General features: G+C 35.2%; 2 protein-coding genes and 1 long non-coding RNA gene across 3 annotated transcripts in view; 2 read left to right on the top strand and 1 right to left on the bottom strand.

Moving 5' to 3' along the window:
• Window positions 1-2,406, top strand: part of LOC309628661 (multidrug resistance-associated protein 1-like) — a 114,352-nt gene extending 111,946 nt beyond the window's left edge. Inside the window, exons 28-30 of the mRNA XM_082391885.1 lie at window positions 26-220; window positions 558-682; window positions 2,075-2,406. Coding sequence (XP_082248011.1) covers window positions 26-220; window positions 558-682; window positions 2,075-2,199 — 445 coding nt within the window. The 3' untranslated portion in view covers window positions 2,200-2,406. The remainder of the gene's footprint in view (window positions 1-25; window positions 221-557; window positions 683-2,074) is intronic.
• Window positions 2,407-7,964: 5,558 nt separating this feature from the next.
• On the bottom strand, window positions 7,965-19,887 carry HSPA13 (heat shock protein family A (Hsp70) member 13). Its single transcript, XM_082391949.1, has 5 exons — window positions 18,517-19,887; window positions 16,609-16,949; window positions 13,978-14,191; window positions 12,075-12,242; window positions 7,965-11,125 (listed from the first exon to the last, which is right to left on the bottom strand). Exons 1-5 carry the CDS (start codon window positions 18,539-18,541, stop codon window positions 10,458-10,460), a joined length of 1,416 nt encoding a protein of 471 aa, XP_082248075.1. The 5' UTR covers window positions 18,542-19,887; the 3' UTR covers window positions 7,965-10,457.
• LOC309628732 overlaps window positions 18,778-20,700 on the top strand; it is a 74,491-nt gene continuing 72,568 nt past the window's right edge. The window contains exon 1 of the long non-coding RNA XR_014244679.1: window positions 18,778-18,861. This is a non-coding gene — a long non-coding RNA (uncharacterized lncRNA). The remainder of the gene's footprint in view (window positions 18,862-20,700) is intronic.

The raw sequence follows: 20,700 nt of genomic DNA, 5'->3' as shown, positions 1-20,700 counted from the left end.
ATCATTTTACTATCTTTTATAACAGCGTTGGACAGAGACAGCTTGTCTGTCTTGCTCGCGCTTTGCTGAGAAAAACAAAAATTCTCATCTTGGATGAGGCAACAGCTTCCATCGATTTTGAGACTGATAACTTGGTGCAGACCACAATCAGGAAGGAGTTTTCTGATTGTACCATCCTGATGATTGCTCACAGACTGCATTCTATCATTGATTCAGACAGGTATGCTTTATTTGTTTTCAGAAATAAAACAGTTTCTACAGAGATACCTATTGAACATACGAAACACATTAATTACTTGCCACTAATAAAGGATTTTATCTGTGCTGAGAGATACAAAATGTCCCCTAATAGTATGGAAGATATTTTCCAAAATAGAGGAATTTGTTAATGCTCAAAGAATATTAGAAAACTTGATATATTTCCTGAGTTAAATAGTACCTTTATTTTGTACTGACATAACTCATACAGTAATTTAAACTTTACGGTAGCAAGAACAAGAAGAGTGAACTGAAACACTGATTATAGGTTACCTGACTGGATTCTTTTCACATTGCAGGGTGCTTGTTCTAGACTCTGGAAGGATTACAGAATTTGAAACACCACAGAATTTGATACACCAGAAAGGACTTTTCTTTGACATGCTAACAGAAGCAGGAATAACACAAGACTCAGGGATAAAAAGTAAATACTTTTAGTTGTATATTGATTGTACCAAATAAAATAGTATTTGAAAAAATAAAGAAAGGGGAGAAATGCAAAAAAGCAGGCCCCTAGCTACATGTTAACACAAACAGCGATAAGCACCATAGCTCTAACCATAATGGGCTGTACCCAACCTTCTTTCTTCCATTCATTCCCTCCAGAATATCTGCCTTTTCCTCATTGCCCAAAGTGCTAAATGCCATTTATCCCTTAAGTCTCTGACCCTGTTCAGGAGTCATCTTCTGCACAAAGCATCTCTTGATTTTTCCCTTCGCTCCCCTGTCTGATCCACATGCCCTTTTTCTGTCCTCTGAGTAGCCCTATGTGCATACTTTTATCATGGCAGGGACCATACTCTATTTAAATTCTTTTAGTCTGCCTCTCCTTAAAGCTACTTGAAGGCAAGTGCCCAGTTTATCGTTTTTGTGTGTTAGGTTCCTAGCATAGTGCCTTTCAGGTTGTTGACACTCCACAAACGTTTGTAGAATGAATGATTAGGCATTTTAGAGTAATATTATACAGGCACCTATATACATATGTAATAACTTTTGAGTTATTTTACAGTATATAAAATTATGGAGGAATCACAGAGAAACATACTGAGTTATTCAGCTGCTTTTTGGAAAGAGTAATTATATGTTAACTGAATTTTATAAAATAAAATTTTGCTTTATTTAAAAATAATATTTTATAATATTTTTACTATTTACTTTGAGTAAAAAACCTATATTTTCTATGGAACGTCATTTTTTGGCTTGATTAATAACCTCAGTGAGTTATATATCAGATGGTATACATTCACAAGTAATTGTTGATTTGTAGTACTAATTATATTTTGAAGGGCTTTTTCATTTGGTAGTTTTATGTAATAGAAGCAACATTATTTCTCTGAATTGCCATTCAAATTTGAAGTTTTCAAACTTCAATGGTATTTTCCTTTCAAGATGATTTTAATAATATATTTTAACATGTTAAGACTCATCAGCCATTTCTTTTATCCTCTTTTTCTCCTTCCTATGCCACAACTTTGTACAACCTTGCTTCATCCCCTAAGGGTATTTATGAAAAGTACCATAAATTATAAAACCCTATATTATCTAAAGCTTCATTCCTTAAAATGTAAGCTACTGAAAGTGCTATCCTGTCTTTACAATTCCTGTAGTACCTACCACTATGTTTTGTACTCAGTAGGCATTGAAAAAATATGTTGAAATCCATTAAGAAAGGGAACTGGATATTTCATTAATATCAGTTAAAATTTATGTTTTGGCCTCTTTACATATGTAGTAAATCAATCAGAGACACCGCATAATTTAGAAATCTAATGGGAAATCAACAGTCACCTGGATAAATTGTGGTATCTTCATACAGTGGAATTCTATACAGCTATGAGAATGAATGAACACATGCTACAGGCAACAACACCGATGAATCTCACAAACATAATGTGGAGTGAAAGAAAACACAGGGGACTTCCCTGGTGGCACAATGGATAAGACTCCATGCTCCCAATGCCAGGGGCCCGGGTTCGGTTCCTGGTCAGGGAACTGGATCCCACATGCATGCCGCAACTAAGAGTTCATGTGCCACAACTAAGGAGCTGTGTGCTGCAACTAAGGAGACCACGAGCTGCAACAAAGAGCCTGCCTGACACAACTAAGACCCCATGCAACCAAATAAAGAAATTTTTTAAAAAACTATAAGAGAAGTCAACCACAAAAGCATATTCTTTTATGATTCTATGATTCTATTGATACAAAAGGTTTGGGTTTTTTTTAAACAAAGAGGAGAAACTATACTCCTAGAAGTTGGGATACTGGCTACTCTTGGTGGTATTGGGTAATGATTGAAAGGGTGAACAAGGTGGGCTTCTGGGAAATGGTTATGTTCTGTTTCTTGATCTGGGTCTGAGTATTGGTTCAATTTGTAAAAATCATCAATCTGTGTACTTAGGATTTGTGAAAATATAGATAGATAGTTATAGCTATATATATATATACATAAATATCTCATGTATAATATAGTTTAATAAAGAGTAAAAAGAAAGAAAAAATAAAATAAAATAGTCATTTAAAATGACTAAGCCAAAATTACTCAATATAATATTATTGTGTTTAAAAAAATCAATATTTCATTCTCATTTTTATTATGTACATCAAGTTTGTTCAGTCACTGAAGTGCTCTTTGAAACAAAGTGCAGGATACTTAAAATGACTGGACTATAGAGAAGTAGTAAATTTGAATTTAAAACACCTTTTAATTCAATGATTTACTTATTTCAAAATTTTAACTTCAAAATATATTAAGAAAATAATTATTATCATTTGGATATGCAGAAATATTTACCTTAGCTGACAGAAGGAAAATCCTAAGAAGCATTAAGTTGAATTCTTTTAGGATGAGAATATTTATTACTGAAAGCCCACTATATGCCAAGTAATGTGCAAGGCACTGGAATAATTTATTACTTTCAATTCTCAATAAAGAATATATGAAAGTTATTACCGCCCGCCTTATTTTACCAAATATGATAAGATACCAAGAGGATCTTGGCCAATAAAATGTAGAATCCAGGCCCACATGACTACAAAACCGATGATGATGCTCTTTTGAGTTCTCTAATAAGATGTCTCATGCCTAGAAGAGCCACTTAAACAGTCCATAGTTCCAGAATGGGAGGGAGAAGAATTTTAAACCAATAGCTGTGTAGACAAATGGAATTCAACCTTGGGGGTAGGGTGCTTCTTCAAATATAGTATTAGTTTGAGCCATATGAAATAGTCATTTTTGTAGGTAAAAAAATTGTTGAATAAGGGCAATTTCATATACTTTTAAATATAGCTTTGATATCAAAGTTAGTGTTAAGAAGATGTAATACAGTATTTTAATACACGTGAAAATAATAAATAGTTCTAACTGATCTAGAGGGCTTTTATTCTAGGAAAAAAATCAAGAAAACTAAAATAAGAAAATATTATAGTAGTTAAAAGAGTTCAGGATCTAGTGACAAAGTGCTTATGCTAAATCTCAACTCCACCACTTTCTAATTGTGTAAACTTGGGCAAGTTAACTTATTTCTCTGGATTTACTTGGGTGTAAGAATTTTATCTACCTCCTAAGGGTTTTTTTTTTTTTTTTTTGAAAATTAAATGAGATAACACAACATTTAGGACAGATAAAATACTTCCTGGAATATACAAAACATTCAGTAACATGTTAGCAGTTTTGTGTTTACAAACAAAATCACATCATAGGGCATAGTATGAAGTAAACAAAAAGGGCAAAACTGAGCCAATGTTTATGAAAGGCTATTCTATACACAGCAACTTGGGGATAATTGGAGATTAAAATAAGACACGGTCCTCAGTGGTGTGCAATGTGATTGATCTCAGTGGGATTAAGCAAAGTTGAGAAGGCAGAAACAGGGCAGATCTCTTCCTAGTTCCTTCCAGTTCTCCTAGTTCCCACTTTTCTAGCTGTCATTTTCCAAGCAAGTAGACCATCTGTGGAATACAGAAATCAGGACTTCTGGCTACATTATGAGCCACATTTCTCTAAATCTTTTTATGAAAATGAATACTATTTTGGTAGTTTGTATGGTGGTTGCTATTGGGTTAATGGGGCCAAGGTAACGGGTGTGAACCCAGTAAAGGCTGACTGGCTTCTCTCGATGACTGCTGACTAGGTAACCAGGTTATTTACAGATTGACCAGATTTTGCACATGCTCAATAGTTATCATAGTTGATCAAAGATAGCAACATTTTATCTCTTGAGGGCGGCACAAAGAGAAAAATAAAAATGAATAGGCATATGAGTAAAGTGTAAAAATATATCATAAACTGAAAAATATTTGTGATAGTTGTGAAAAATATTTGTGAAAAATTTGAAAAATATTTTTGCAAAACACAAGGAAAATGATACATGTGCATTTTTGTGTGTCAAGGGAAGAGATACAAGATTGATTTTTGAGTTCGTGTTTATAAAACTCAGCTTATCATTAATATACTTGTGAATGATTATTGGTTTACTGCTATTTTTCAACTCTTGATAGACAGAAAATGTAATGTGGTTATCAGAGAATAAGACTAAATGAATGATTTAGAATATGTGACAGTGGAGTACTACAGGAACTAGGCATAAATGTTAATCCAGCTTCAGTCAACACTAATTCTGTCTGAACATCTGCTTCTGGCTTTCTGTTCTGAGCATTTGTGCAACAATTTCCAGGTATTACAGAACAGCCTCTGCTTTCCCTTATTGCTATAGCTATGACTTTACAGAGGTAATAGACAAGAATTAATGTTGGCCATGATGCGTAAGGTCTTGAAAACTGTTGTTTCATGTATTTTCTTCCACTTTTTAGTTGAATCAGTTCCTTTTTGTTCCATCTTGGCCAGAAGCAGAAGTCCAACAAATGGCAATTTGACCAAATGTTTAACCACAAAGTAAGGGTCAAAAGTTTAAAAACACAAGGAAGGAAAGAAGGAAAGCAAAGAAAGTAGTGTAAACAACTAAGGGGCTTGTTTTTCCTAGGTAGAAAGAAGTCCCAAGGTAGAAAGGACAAAGCTGGCCAGAGCAGTTCTGTAACACCACTGGCCGCTTCTATCTTTGGCTCAACCAACCATTACATGTCCATTGATTGGTAGTTGCAAACCCATTGCTTTATCTCCAGCATCATGTCTGCATTTCAAGAAGGTAGAGCAGAATTATGTCACATACCCATCCCTAGATGCAAAATAATTTTTAAAGTAGGGGATGTTGCCACTCCAAAAAAACTGGGTTCTGAAAGTAAGAATGAATAGAGAAGATATTGCAGTAGCATTTAGCAAGGTCTGCCACCACTACTTTTTGTCGCAAAGTATTTTTCAACTATGACAAAATATTCTTAATTTAGTTACTTGGGAGAAAAAGGAAGGGTAGTAGTTACAACTAATCATTAAGATCCAATTTCCAGTTTCCAATACTATATAGGCTATGTTAAGCAATTTAAGGTGGTTGGATGAACTCTTAACAGAATTTTTTGTGTTTGTGTGTGTGTATTTATGTTGTGTATGTATGTGTAGATATATATATATATATATATATACACACACACACACACATATATATATAGCTATAGTTATAAAGTTGTGTTATGCCATTTAAGACATTTCAGGAGGTCTTTTAGGTAAGCCAAAAAATAGTTAATTCAATGAGGTGTAAGACAGACTGTATTTGTTAGTTTTTTAACATACAAAAAACTTAATGTGAGGCAAGCTATTCATTCTTCCCAAAACTAAATAAATGCTTTACCACAGCAAATTTATTTTCTTTCATATTTCTGCAGAATTCTGCAGAAGTTTTTGACTCATAGTGTCAGCATCTTGAGGATATTAGGGAAAATAACCTATTTTCTTGTGGCATTTTCTTATAATCCCTCATAAAATTAGCAAGTCACTGAACTTTGTTCATTCTCCTTCTATCATCATCTCCATTCATAATACTTAGCACTTTCTGTGCCAGGCACTCACAAAACCCCAATGAATTAGGTACTATTATCTTCATTTCGTATCTAAAAAAATCTGTAAATTCAAATTTGTTTCTCAGAAATGTAAAGAATTAAATAGCACTGTCTAAATCTGTAACATTATCTGGTAAACAAGAGGTCTTTCATGGATACTATCCAGTTTAGTACTGAACAAAAATGGTCCTATAGGATTGCATTATGGGATGGATAAGGCAGCACAGCATTGGGGCTGAACATGGACTGGATTTGAATAACTCTGCTACGTCTTAGTTGTATAATACTGGGAAAATTACCTAAACACCTGTGCCTTAATTTCCCTATCTGAAAATGGGGTAAGAGTAACTACCCTTAAGTTTCTTAGAACAAAACTAATTAATATTGTTAAAACATTTAGAACACTCCTGTACATAGTAAGCACTATTATCTATTGCTGAATAAGAAATTAATAAAAATTTAGTAATCTTAAAACAACAAAAAATGTATTATCTCTGTTTCTGTGAATCGGGACTCTGGAACTGCTTAGCTCAGTGATTCGGGCTTAGGGTCTCTCATAAGATTACATTCAAATCTGAAGTATGGCTACATCACTTGAAGCCTTGAATACCAGGTCGAAGCATTGGAAGTCACATAAGAAGCTGCCTACCTCAGTAGGGCACTGTGTATTTGTTAGTCAAGTGAAATAAATATGGATGTATCACTATATTTCCTCATATATTTTGAATCTCCCAGCAGCAGTAGTTAAAATAACCATGAAGGAATCACAGGAACTAGTGATTAGAGAGTCAAATCTACTGTTTCCATTTAAGGGCTCATTTGAAAAGACTACATTTATCACATGAACTTTTAAAAAAATTGTATTGAGTTTCTTGCCCAAAGAATAAACTTTATTAGAGAACTATAAAGTATTAATCACCAACCAAAGGATTACAGTAGTCTATTATGCAGGATTATTAACTATCTAGATTAGTTTTGGCTCCGTTATAGTCAGAAGCCATGAATTGGTATTCAGAATTTTGAGTATACTGTTCATGATACAGGAAATGTCTCTTCTAAATTAAAGAAATAAGTCAAAGAAATATGTCATAGAGTGAAATATTTCTTTAATTTAGAAGAGACATTTCCTGTATCATGAACAGTATACTCAAAATTCTGAATACCAATTCATGGCTTCTGACTATAACGGAGCCAAAACTAATCTAGAAAAACAAGTATCGTGTATTGCTTATATGTGGAATCCAGAAAAATGATACAGATGAATGTATTTGCAAAGCAGAAATAGAGACACAGACGTAGAGAACAAACATATGGACACCAAGGGGGGAAGGAGGGGTGGATGAACTGGGAGATTGGGATTGACATATATACACTACTATGTATAAAACAGATAACTAATGAGAACCTACTGTACAGCACAGGGAACTCTACTTAATCCTCTGCGGTGACCTAAATGGGAAGGAAATCCAAATAAGAGGGGATATATGTATATGTATAGCTGATTCACTTCGCTGTACAGCAGAAACTAACAAAACATTGTAAAGCAACTATACTCCAATAAAAATTAATTTAAAAAAAAGAAAGAAGTAAGTAGAAAACTAAGCAACTCCAGGGACATTCAGGATGTAGGGAATTAGGTAATAGCTGCTGAGGTCACATGCCATGAGCTTCAGATCAGCTCTATTCCCATTTCCTTTCTTATTTACATACCTCAAAAATGTACTCTGGGCGTAGTCCAGAATAGAAAATAAAGGACACAATTTAAAAAACAAACTGCAAAGTGATATTTATTTACATTAAAATGTGAAATACCTGTATACACACAAATCTAAGAGGCACAATCTGTTATGCATAATAACTATGATCTTCAGAACATGTTATACACAATAGTATCTGCTGATATGTAAGTGGTTCCAGTGAAAACACAGTAAATACCAAAACATTCCTGACACAAAATAAATTATTCATTCACATATTCTAATCATACAAGACAGTTAATATTTTAAAAGTTATGTACTTCAAAAAACACTAGCAAGATGTACAACCAAAATGTATTGTTTGTTTTATGAAAAATGTCTTCAGATTATTATGCATAAATGATCCCTTTCAGAATGCATTTTTACCTTTTAAATAAACTACATCGATTTCAAAACTATTTATATATAGCCCCCTAATATGATTGAAGACAGACATTAATTTTTTTTTAAAGGTATAATTATACTAGAGAATAGTTATGCTTTTCTAATATGCTAATGTCCCCCAATTCCAACACTGCCTATTTTTCAGAAACAATCAAATCATTTAAATTCCAATTTTAGAGTATGAGATTAGCTGCCCTGTTTTGCAAATTGTTTCCTCTAAGAACTGTTAACAGATTGTCCTGAACTATCTCATATACTGGAGAAATTCAAGCTTTTTAAAAAAAATCTTAAAATGCTTTAGGTTAAAGCTGGTTACTATCTATGGAGATTTTGATAAATTGAACACTTTTCTCTTAAAGACCTTTGCAAAAAGATATTTTTCAATTTTAAAATCTAGTAAAGATTTTTATAAAGTCCAAAAGAACACTTGAATATTTTCATAACGCAGTGAAGGATTCCTCTTTGGCATTTCTCCATTTAGTTCTAAAATAAAACATGTCAACATTTTATATTTTTCTATTTACCTACTACAGACATTTTCTGTACACAAAAGTATTTGATTGAAATTGTTTTAACAGCAATTTCATTTTTAAGAAACTTTTTTTTTTTTAAGATCTGCAAAAAACACTCAGATTTTTACTATGAGAAGCAGAAATGTTTTGATGTTGCTGAAATGAGTTTGCTTATTTCTCTTTTTCAGTGATTGGAAATTCAACATCCTTTCAAATTCAACAATGGATAAAGCAGACATATTTTATATTAGCAAAACTGCTGACCAGAGTTTAATTTTTGAGTATTGATAAGAAGTAGCTTCTATTAAGGAAAAAGAAAATCTTCAAATAATAGGGGCATCACATAAATAAAACTACTGTATTTTCTTTCTTGGTTCCTGCATCTTTTCTAAAAGGAAACAAACCAAAACTACTACAAATACGGATTTGTGGACATTTTTTTCACATCATCTTCCACATTAGATTTCCACATTATTTCCAGTATTCACAAATTTTTTGCTCTCATCACACACTAACCTTAAGGCTAAAAACAGTCCAAGTCTGATTATTTTTAAATGATGGTAGGAAACAATAACAAGGTTTTTACAAATGAGTACAATTTTCCTCATTTAAAACTAAATACGGGGAAAAAATCTTGGTAAAACTGAATCAAATGCAAGCTAAATTCTCCAGGGCTTACTGAAAATAAACAATGAAACAAAAACAAAAACATAAAATAAATAAATACTGTACCTAATTACTGCTGTTTATCAATGTCTACAAAGGTCTTAAATAACAAAAAAAATGTATAGTAATGACGGCTTTATTGTGACATTAACACATTTTTAAAATGTAATTAATAATTCTCTATTGTTTTCAAACCATGCAGAATCATGGAAATCCAAGCAGAGAATGACACATAGCAGATGAAGAACTAAAATATAAATTGGTAATGAAACATTTGAATAAATCTGTAGCTATTTTAGAAAGAAAATAAATTGATCCAATAAATATATTTTGAAAATCCGGAGAATGCAGGTTATAGGAATAGGACACAAAATGGGATACTGAATTTGTGAAAGTAATTTTGTTATATATGGCAGTTATTGAATATTATATATGCAGCTTATATCAATAATACTGCTATCTCCCAGCCACTGTAAGTACCTGACATCAACACTGTCCTTCAAGTATAGTTCAAATTTAAGAGTTACATGTGATAACCAAGTAAATAAATTACCAGCTCCTGCTAATATAATTTAGTAAGAACTGGGAATCCTATAATTGGCACTAGGCAATGTTTATAGAATATAGTTATAAGTGCACATGGATATCTACTTCCAGAATCCAGAAAATACAGTCACCTATGCTCCTGTAAGAGCTTTACCTCAATTCTTTCACTTTAGAAGTACTTGTTGGAATGGGATCTCTCCAAAATCAAGGATCAATCTGGTCACATTCAATTCTAAAACAAAATGTTCTGTAAAATTTCATATATATAAATGTTACCTTTTAGGTAAATGTGTGAGACATTTTAGAGACTTTATTTAGTGGACAGAGGTGGTCTGATAAACAGGAAGAGATCATCAGACAAGATCTCAAATGACCATCCCTCCATAATTCAGTTGAAGTTGGTCTTTTGTAAATGCTTATTGGGAATTTCTAACGCACTGACCTGGAGAGGCCAAGAGCCTCCATCAATCCCTGCTTGGATAGCCACTCCTGTCACCACTGCCAAGTCAGGGTCTACAGACGTGTTGGGATCCTTTCCAAAGAACTCTTGAATGACTTGGCGGATTCGAGGAATACGAGTTGAGCCCCCAACCAAAACCACCTCATCAATCTCAGTTTTTTCCAGGTGGCCTTCTTTTAACACTTGCTGAATGGGTACTAGTATTTTCTGGAAAAGATCTTCATTAAGGGTGTCAAAGAGCTTCCGTGATATTTCTGTTTCAAATAAAACCTGACTTTCTCCATTCTTCTTTTCAGGAAGGCTAGCTCCAAACATGCTGTTCACATGGGGGCTGTCTGCCGGGGAAAGTTCGTCCTTTGGCGGTTCAGTGTCACTACTCTGAGGTTCCTTCCCGTCCTTTTCCTCCACCGTTAGTAATACTGACATCTGGGCAGTCTGATGAAGAGTCAGGTTTAATTTGACCATTTCTACAGCTTGTCTTAATCTGTGGATTTCCTCTTTCCTAGAGGGTAGGAAGCCATATGTTTGATAGATCTGTTTATATAAGTACTGAAGCAATCTTTGATTGAAGTCTTGTCCTCCAAGTTTATTGTTTCCTAAGTTAAAAATTACAAAGTTTATATTTATGAATATACGTTTATGTGTGTACATATATATGTGTGTCTGTGTAGTATGTATGTATAAATGATATTCTGGGAATAATAAATCCTTATTTAATGTATTAAGATTTTATTCATACAAAGACTGATTAAAAATAACTGGATTAAAATGATTTTAATTCAAATGTGTACTATTAAAATACAGTGCACATCCGGGTTTAAATGATGTAATAGGAGGTATCTCAGTGATATCAAATACTTTTGCAGAAATTAAGAAATTGAGAACACAGACCGGCTTTTAAGTAGCAATTTAAAAACACTAAATGTCATTATTCTCAACAGAAGGAAGTCCTCCTTTTAATTAAGAAGTACCAGTAAGCATTTTCTCTTTTTTAAAAAATCCTTTTGTTTAAATGATTAAGAGCTGAAAAGTAGAAAAAATAATTTAATTAGGAAAAGAGTAATGCAATATAAATGCCCACCACTGAACTTGGTTCTAAATGGGTCCAGTTAGGCCACCTGTAACTTAAGCTCCACAGGCTTAATTCCTTAAACTAAATTAACCTTAAAAAAAAATTTAGAATGCAAAATACTATTATTAGATTTCCTAAAGATATCTATTTTGTGAAACAGATTATTAAGTGAAATAAACTGATCATCCTTCATTTTAAAATAATTTCTTTCCTTCTGTTCCCTTTACCATGGAGGTGAAAACTACTGGCTCAGCTACAAATGGCAGTATATTTATTTGACTTACAGGATGTCCAGTCATTTTTTGAGACTTAACTTTTTGCTATAAATATAATAAGTGGTGGCATAAGATTACACGTACAGAAGATTACCAAAATGAACGCAAAGAATACGGAAAAATTTAAAAATGAACACTTTACACATTAGATATGTTAACGTGCCTTAATCTCTTTAACGCTCCCTCTATTTTTCTTACCAGACATCGCTCGGGTTAAAAACATTCCTCCTTGTTTATTCAGCAATGACACATCTAAAGTTCCTCCACCCAAATCTATCACCAAGACGTGAAAGACATCAGCTTTGTGGAGACCATAGGCCATAGCTGCTGCTGTGGGTTCATTTATTACTCTTAAGATCTTCAGTCCTATAAAATTGGTTGGAGGGAAGAACAATCATGAGAGGACACTATTAAGAAATTTCTTCTCACTTAATCTTACAACACATAAGTATCTTCTCTGAAGTGAACTCCACTGAGTACACAGTCACAAACCCAATAAAAATAATGAAATGGGAAGGATAAATATAGGTTCTTCCAAATGGGTGTCATTAAAATTATTCTAAAAGAAGATTATAATATAAAGAAATAAAGGCCCAGATTCAGCAGAATACATCATTCTATTCTTTATTAATACTTAATTTTAAAAAATCTCTCAGCCTCTTCTAATATTCCTATTTTACTTGGGAATATATGAGCAAATAAACTTTAGTCATTATGCACTGTAACAAATTGCTATAGAAATGAGGTAAGCTTAGTGTGCTCTTCTTTGAAAAATGAATTTTTGATAAAAAGAACACATGAATAAACAGAGAAGAAATGATAATAAAATGAAAAATCCAGTAGCTACAATAGCTACAATGACACTTCAAAAAAGTACTTAAAATCCAAGACCCTTGCAAATCTGAAATACATAGCAAAATCTGACTTCAAGGTAAAGTTAAACAGTAAATGTGCAAGCAAAAGATCAGATTTCCTTGAGCAAAACTCCTGCTTTAAACTAACTGCCACACATAATGAACGGCCGTGAAAGTAGTATGGCTTTATGTATCACAAGCCATAAAAACTAGTCAAACTCTGAAGAATTTATTCAAAGACCTTAATACCCTTCCCCTTAGCTCTCTGACTTCATCACTAACTCTGCTCTGGCCACATTGGCCAACTTCCTATCTTCTTATGTACCAGCAAATTCTCATTTTATGTCTGCTACACTGGCACTCTCTCTCCTGCAACACAGTTCCTCCATATATCTGCTTGGCTCACTACCTTGCTTCCTTCAAATCTACTTAAACGTCACTTTCTCAGTGAAGTCTACCTGACCGCTCTCTTTAAAACTTGCAAATCCCCCTATTCTCTGATCACCCACCTGCCCCCTTATCCTGTCTTTTTTTCTACAGCACGTTACTTTCTGACATACATTGTATCAAGGCTCTCAACCAGAGGTCATTTCGTTCCTCTGGGGACATTTGGCATTGTCTGGAGACATAAAATTATCACTACTTGGTGGGGAGAGTGCCACTACCTTCTAGTGTGTACAGGCTAGGGGTGCTGCAAAATACCCTATAATACACAGGACAGTTCCCCACAGCAAAGAATAATCCAGCCCCAAATGTTAATAATGCTAAGTAAGAAATGCCATAATATACTTACCTTCAATGCTGATTTTCTGTTCCCTCCAACAGAATATAAGCTCCATGAGAAAATGGATTTATCTGTTTTGTTTACCTAGGCACTTAATATTTGCTGAATGGTGTTGAATGAATTTTCTCCCACCTCAGATTTTTAAAAAACATTATATTATATTCATCTTAACATTAAAAGAATTTTAGAAGAAAAAATTCCTCACTGTTAACATGTGTCCATGTTCTTTCTCAGCCTTTCTCATATGCCTAACTGATAGGCTGCTGTCATAATATACACATTTTACATTGTACCATGGAGCTTTCTAAATTGTTTGTAAACCTATATAAAAATCCATCTGATTTATCCACCATATAGTTTGTCTAGGTGCCTAGTTAGGTGGTTTGCAAAATGATACACATTACTACAGATTTTCAGCCTAACAAAATTTTGAGCAAAATGTAACTCAGGTAAGTGATATTACCTGCAAGGTTAGCAGCTTGAATTGTTGAATTTCTCTGTTTTAGATCAAATTCTGCTGGTACAGAAATAACAGCATTGGCAACTGGCATTCCAAGATATTCCTCTGCCATTTCCTTTAATTTCAACAACAGTCTAGAGCCAACATATTCTGGGGAAACGGTGATGGTCTCATTACTTGTCACAGAAAACTCAACCATTCCATTTTTGTTTAAAACCTGTGAATAAGATTTGCAAAGATAAAAAAATATATATATAAAACTGTGTGTGTATATACCTACATATACGTACATACGCATACGCTAACACACATACATATGGAATGTATTCAATCAAAACTTACCTTTAAAGGGTCATACAATTCATTTGTTATCTAGCAAGTGCATTTACTAAGATTAGAGGTTATTAAAAGTCATACTTTAAAAGCTATAAAATGAATCCACTCCATAGCTCTCAATAAGAGCAGAAAAATAAAATTCATCACTAAGCATATAATTGAAACATAGAAGATTCTCAATATATATCTGTTAAATGAAAGAAAAGATGAATGATGAAGTAGAAGGAATAACAGTGGCTAAGTCATGTTTGTGACCCAAGATCTTCTTTTTTAAAAAATTAACTTATTTCCAAAAGTAATAGATAATTGAAAGAATGTCCTGGTACATATTAACAAGAATAATTTTAGTGCTTTGTTATGTTCTTATCTAAGAATCAAATATCACTCACATTCTTGTTTCCATGAAAACATGTATTAGCATCTTTTTCCTGCTAATGTAGTTGTACATTTGTACATTTAAAAAATCAGACTAATTCTAAAACATACTAGTTTCACCAATAGTTTGTATTAACATCAACAGTAAAAGGGAATTAGTCTGTTCTAAGAAATTATAAGAAGTTTACCCCAATCATTCAAGACTACATAATTAGTTTTCAATTAAGAAAATCTGACCTTCCAAAAAGTATTTTACCTGTCTGGGGAAAACAAAAACAAGCTATGGACACTTAAAATAAGGTCCTTAAAATAAGACCCAAATGTACCAGTACCTTCAGAGTGATCATGAAACAGAAACAACAAAAAAATCAGATCACTTAGAAACTTAAAACAAACCAAAAAAACCTTTAAAATAACTCTTGGATCAATAAGTAATGTACCCAAAGCTGTAACTTAGAGGAAACTGTATAGCTTTATATGATTTTATCATTACATAAGAAAAATTACAAATTAGTAAAGGGTCTTAAGAAAGAAGCTAAAAAAGAACAAAGATGTAAACCTAAGAAATGCCTGGAGAGATTCTTTTTTTGCTCCTTTGAAAATGAATAAAAATTTGAGAATTTTTATGATGGGTTAATCAATAAGCAGCACTGATACCACTATCTATTTTAAAATCTATTTATTTAGAATCTCACTTCATAATTAACCAAAAGGGGGGGGGAACCCTACATGGAATAAACATTTAAATGCTTAAAAGAAAAAAAAAACCCCAGCAAAACCTAAACCTACAAATACTTATATAAAAGCATTAGAAAAAAAATACAAGTGGATAGGATGGGAAAGGCCACCGTAAGCATGGTAAGAGTCCAAAAACATTTAAAAAAAATTATTAAGAGATGATTTTACCACATAAAAATTTAAGTCTTGACAGTTCAAAAATAAAATTATACGTCAGTTTTTTTAAAAAAAGGAAAAAATACTGAAAACACATCACAAAGGTATTTCATAGTCATCAAGGGAAAGACAAACACCCCAAAAGAAAACAGGAGAAAGGGTAAGAAGTGGATCACTAAAGAAAATTAAAATGCCAATAAACACGTTTTTAAAAGTCTGACCTCAACAGAAATCACAGGAATGCAAATTAATGCAAGATACCATTTTTTATTTATCTATTGGCAAAGATTGAAAAACAATAACTAGTGAAGATATAGGCATTCTAAAAAATAGATAAAGGCACGTAAACTTTTCGATGCACAATTTGGCAATACAAATCAAAAGCCTTAAAAACATGCAATCATTTGGCCTATCAATTCCAGTTCTTGAATTCAAATTTAGGAAATTATCAGAGAAGTGTAAAAACATACATGTACAAGGATATTCACTGAAGCTCCAATAATAGTGGAAAACCAGGGAAAAAATAAAACTTACAGTGAGACTGGACAATTAATTGGCGGAACAGTCGTTTCACACAACCATGAAAGATAATGAATGATGTGAGCCCACTGACTAATTGTCCATGATATATTGATGAGTTTCAAACAAGTCATTACACAGCATGCCTGTGATCTCTTTTTATGTATATAACTATGTATACACACAAACACAGGAAGAGTATCTATTTATCCATCCACCCATCTATAGGTACATGGGGCTTCATTAGCCTCCGGCTACAATGAAAGAGCTGTGCAGACATTCTGAGGATAGCAGAGTGAGGAGATGGTAATATCCTAAGTCCTCAGTAATATTGCGGAACCACTGAATTAGCTAACCCTGGAGCTGCTGTGGGATTGTTTGTTATATGAGATAATATAACTTCCAGGCAAACTGAGTCTGTTGAAATAGAATGTTTTGTAACTTGAAGCCAAAGCATTAATTGAAACAGTATGCTGAACTAGAGTTAAAATAGATTTTGGCTTCACTTACCTTAAATGGGTATCTGCCAATTTCAGCTTCTAGCTCTTCTGGGGTAAAAATCTTGCCTATGAATCTTTTAGCGTCATATATTGTGTTCTGAGGATTTGAGTCCGCCAGCTCTAAGCTTTCATACCCCACATAAACATCGTTGTCAGTAAAGGACACCATGCTGGGTAGGCTGACGTGCCCATTTTCATCTGGAATGACCTTTACTTTTCCTGTTCCAGGAAAAAACACCCCAACTGAACAGTAGGTAGTGCCAAGGTCAATTCCAATCACCTTAGGAGTAGGCAGTGGTAAATACTGTTGCGCGAAATAGCCAGCCAACAGGAGAGTCAGAACAGCTGATCCTGAAATACAGGCAAATTACAAGTTGCGTCTTATCAAACTAGTACAATGCGCGAAATTACAACAGTAAAATCCCTTTACTATCACGCTTCCGTGCTAGACTAAAAATAGTCTCCAAATATTTTCTTTTACAGTACTCACGATAACGTTTCTCAAACATCAAGTTTTTCATAATGCAAACTGACTATAATACAATTAAAATGAAGTAACAACAAAAACAAACAAACAAAAAACCCCCTGTATGTTTGTGTGCTTCACTTATGGGTGAGTAAAGGGATAAAAAATAAAAACATTTCGATAATAATTGTGCTAATGCTGACAGGAGAAGTCATTCATTTGGAGCAAAAGCTAGAATATAATCCAATTCTTGATCAAATGATATTTAGATTTTATAGTTTTATAATTAGCTTTAGATGTCATTATTAAAAAGAAACTAACATTAAAATTTCCACAGCAAAAGCTCTGTTATTGTAAGGGTAAAACTCTTTATCCCCTCTCTCTTTTTTCCTTTCAAACGGATGAAATGGATAAACTGGATTAAAATAATTTTGGAAATTGCTTAGATATTTTTAAACGATCCCTTCATTACAGAACATAGTTAACTTTTTCTGTATTAAATACGAATTAAGGACATCTTGCAGAGGTGATATTTCGGAGAAGAATTAAAAGTGTGTAACCCTGATGATAACATAAATGGAAGCTCTTTGAAGTCAGGTTTTAGTCACGCTGTGTCCCCTGCACCAATGGTTCCTAGCCAGTAGAAAACTGTTCAATAAATACCAATTGCTGAAAAAGCCAAATACGAACAAACGCCACGCAAACTGTAAACATAAGTGATGGAGAAAGAAGTCAATTCGAATTTACAGCTAATCTGTTATTTGGTTTCAGGAGGCTGTGCTATACACCTGTGTCCATCCATGTTACATACAACTCAAAACACCAATTTGTAGGAGTCGGCTTTACTAATCATTAGGTCATCCTCATCAACACATAATGAAATGACATCCGCTGCCAATCCCAGCTTCCTCTTGCTCCTACGTACACATTTTCAGAAGCATTTCATCACCTTCTCCGCCGGAGAGGGTAGTTCCTACCCGGATTGGTGGAAAGAACACTGGACTGTACATCAAAGAGGTATCTGGCTCTCTCAAAATCCAGCGTCCCCTGAGTCTACAGCTCGGGATGCTGCTGCTGTTCCTCCCCCTTCCTCCACAAAGGGGTCTAGGGGTCTAGGAGATGCACATTCTGTCGGCCTCTCAAAGGCCCCAATTCAACCAACGATTCAAAAATCGACGTTGCGTAGGAAAGAACCCTTCCCGAGGCCCAACGTCCCTGGGATGTATGCAGAGGTCGCCGCCGGTCTTACCCGGGCCTACTGCGGCCCGGGCCTTCCTAGAGGCGACCCCCAACCCGGCGTCGCGAACAGCCCAAAACCGCCTCTAAGTCACCTTTCTGGCGCCCTACCCGCTGCGCCAGCGGGATCCAGCAGATGCAACGACCCCAACACCCCGGCCTCCCTCAACCGCTCCGGTGCCCGCAACAGCGCAAAGGACCCTCCTGGTCACTGACCTAAGATCGTCATCTCTCCGGCCATCACAGTCCAGCGGAAGAAGCTTAGGATGACTGTGCCAGACGTGAGGCACCGCCCCCACGCCGCCCGGCAGCCCCGCACTCCTCTGGGAAATGTAGTCCTGTTGCTCTGAAGCGGCCCGAGAAGCTACATCTCGGACCAGAGAAAGGACTTCATTTACCGTGAGGCCGAGGGCATGAGGGCCCCCATTCAACCGCTGCCAGGGGCGCCCGAGCCGCCTCCCACGCAACGGACTACAGAGCCAATTAGGCTGGGGCGGAGGAGCGCTAGCAAGAGGGACTGGAGTTTCTAAGCAAACCTGAAGCACCTGGAGCGAACTTGAGGTTAAAAACAGTCTTTTTAGCACCGCCCCGCCGCTTTGCTTTCTGGGAAGTGTAGTTCCGGCCTGTCCCCATTCGCCTGAGGGGCAGTGAGTACCATTAGGTGATTGCGTTTTGGGGTGATGTGCCTAACCAGGCCCAGGTTCCAGCGTTTGTTATTTCGTTCTTTCTACCTTTTAAAGCGTGCTCGTTTGCCGGGGATCTAGATTCCAGATTGGGGGGGGGCGGTCCCAAACGTTCCCCGCCCCCCCGCCCCTCGCCGCAGCATCCCTAGAAGAGCCCCTGCCACAGTGCGGGCGTAGAGGGAGGCAGGGGCTGGCGACCCCGGAACTTGGATACGATCCTCACTCCTGTGCTTTCGTTTTGGAAAAAATGAATTCGAGGAATCTTCAGTCAATGCGATTTATCCAAAGGAGCAGGGACACATTTTCCTCTATTGCTAACACTGAAGAGGGCCATTGAAAAGAAAAACGTAAACGAAATACCTTAACTTTCTCTTGAATTAAGTTATAAGTGGCAGGAATTGTTTTCATGCACGAATCCCTTAACATGCAATGGCCATTTAGGACACTTGTGAACTGTTTTTCTGGTTCTAGTCTTAAATAGACCCGAGTTTTCTCGCTTCTTGGTCCCTAGTGGACTTCATGGCTCGTTCTGAAAGTGTTTTGTCCGTTACTGCTGTTAAAGTTCATTAGAACAATGATCCCGGAGACTTGAAATCTATTTCCTTGCCTAAGATATAAGTCAAACAATTCCTGTTGACAACAGGTCAACCTGCTAGGAGAATAACCTGCCAGTGGCTTTCTAGCCGGTATAAAAATGTGTATGAAAATGTTGATGGTTATTGAAGCTGTTATGGTTAATGCGGATTCTTTATAATGTGCTCTCCACTTTCGTGTATATTTTAAATGTTTCATAATGTAAAGAATAAAAAGCGTGTGTGCCTATAGTGAGTAGTGTTCACTACCATTTCCTTATGAAGAATGCGTAATTCAAACACTCAGTTCCTTAATATTACTGGGTATAATGATCATGTGAACATTTATTGAGCACAGTGTTAGCCACTAGTAACAACCAGAAGGAGAGACAGAAGATAAACACATAAATGTAATTTATTATGGTGTGCAACATAATTGCAGTATGGCCATAGGGCAGAAACAGGATTGAATAAAGGCTGTATAATTTTATCTTGAGGAGAAGACTTAGTGGAAGATAATACGTCTAAGCAGTACTTTGAAGAGTAAAAGGGAGCCTCGAGATGGGTTGATGGGATAATAAGCAGTTGGCTGGAGGTGTTCCAGGAAGAGGGAACTGAATTACCAAGAGTGTGGAAGCAGAAGGCAGTCTCATAGAAGGCTGCTGGATCATAAAGCGTGAGGTGGAAGTTTCAGAGATAGAACTAGAGGTGTAAACCAAATCAGGAGGATTAGTCATGTGTGGCAGGCACTGGTCATTGCCGTTCTCCTTGCCACCCACCCCTTCCCCCTTGCTAATAGGAATAAAGATTGCTGGTAAGACTATCCCAGTTATTTCTCAGGGGTATAGTAATGTTATTAAGAACAGAAAACACCAGAGTTGGGAAATAAGGATGAGGGCAGGGATATGGAAAGAAATGTGGATATACTGATTTCTTCATTTTTCCTAGCAGGGAGTTAATAGGTATTATGTAGAATGGCGAATTTAAGAAATAGAAACATAAGTAGATCATTTAAGTTTATGATGGCAACTTCCTGAAGGACCAAAAAATGATAAAACTTATAGAAAAAGGAATAGGTTACTAAGAATATGTGGGATAAAATTAAAATGTACATTTTTTCAGTTTTTCATGGAGGAGTGTCAGTA

This window comes from Balaenoptera borealis (assembly GCF_965194805.1).
Source record: "Balaenoptera borealis genome assembly, chromosome: 5".
Lineage (NCBI taxonomy): Eukaryota > Metazoa > Chordata > Mammalia > Artiodactyla > Balaenopteridae > Balaenoptera > Balaenoptera borealis.
Note: the sequence above shows the minus strand (reverse complement) of the source record. Positions and strands in the feature narration are given on the sequence as shown.

Coding starts and splice junctions, on each gene's coding strand:
- HSPA13 (XM_082391949.1), bottom strand. CDS start 18,541: ATGGCCGGAGAGATGACGATCTTAG. Junction 16,950..18,516: donor CGGAGAGATGACGATCTTAG/GTCAGTGACCAG, acceptor CCTGTATTTCAG/GATCAGCTGTTCTGACTCTC. Junction 11,126..12,074: donor TTTAACCCGAGCGATGTCTG/GTAAGAAAAATA, acceptor TTTTTAACTTAG/GAAACAATAAACTTGGAGGA.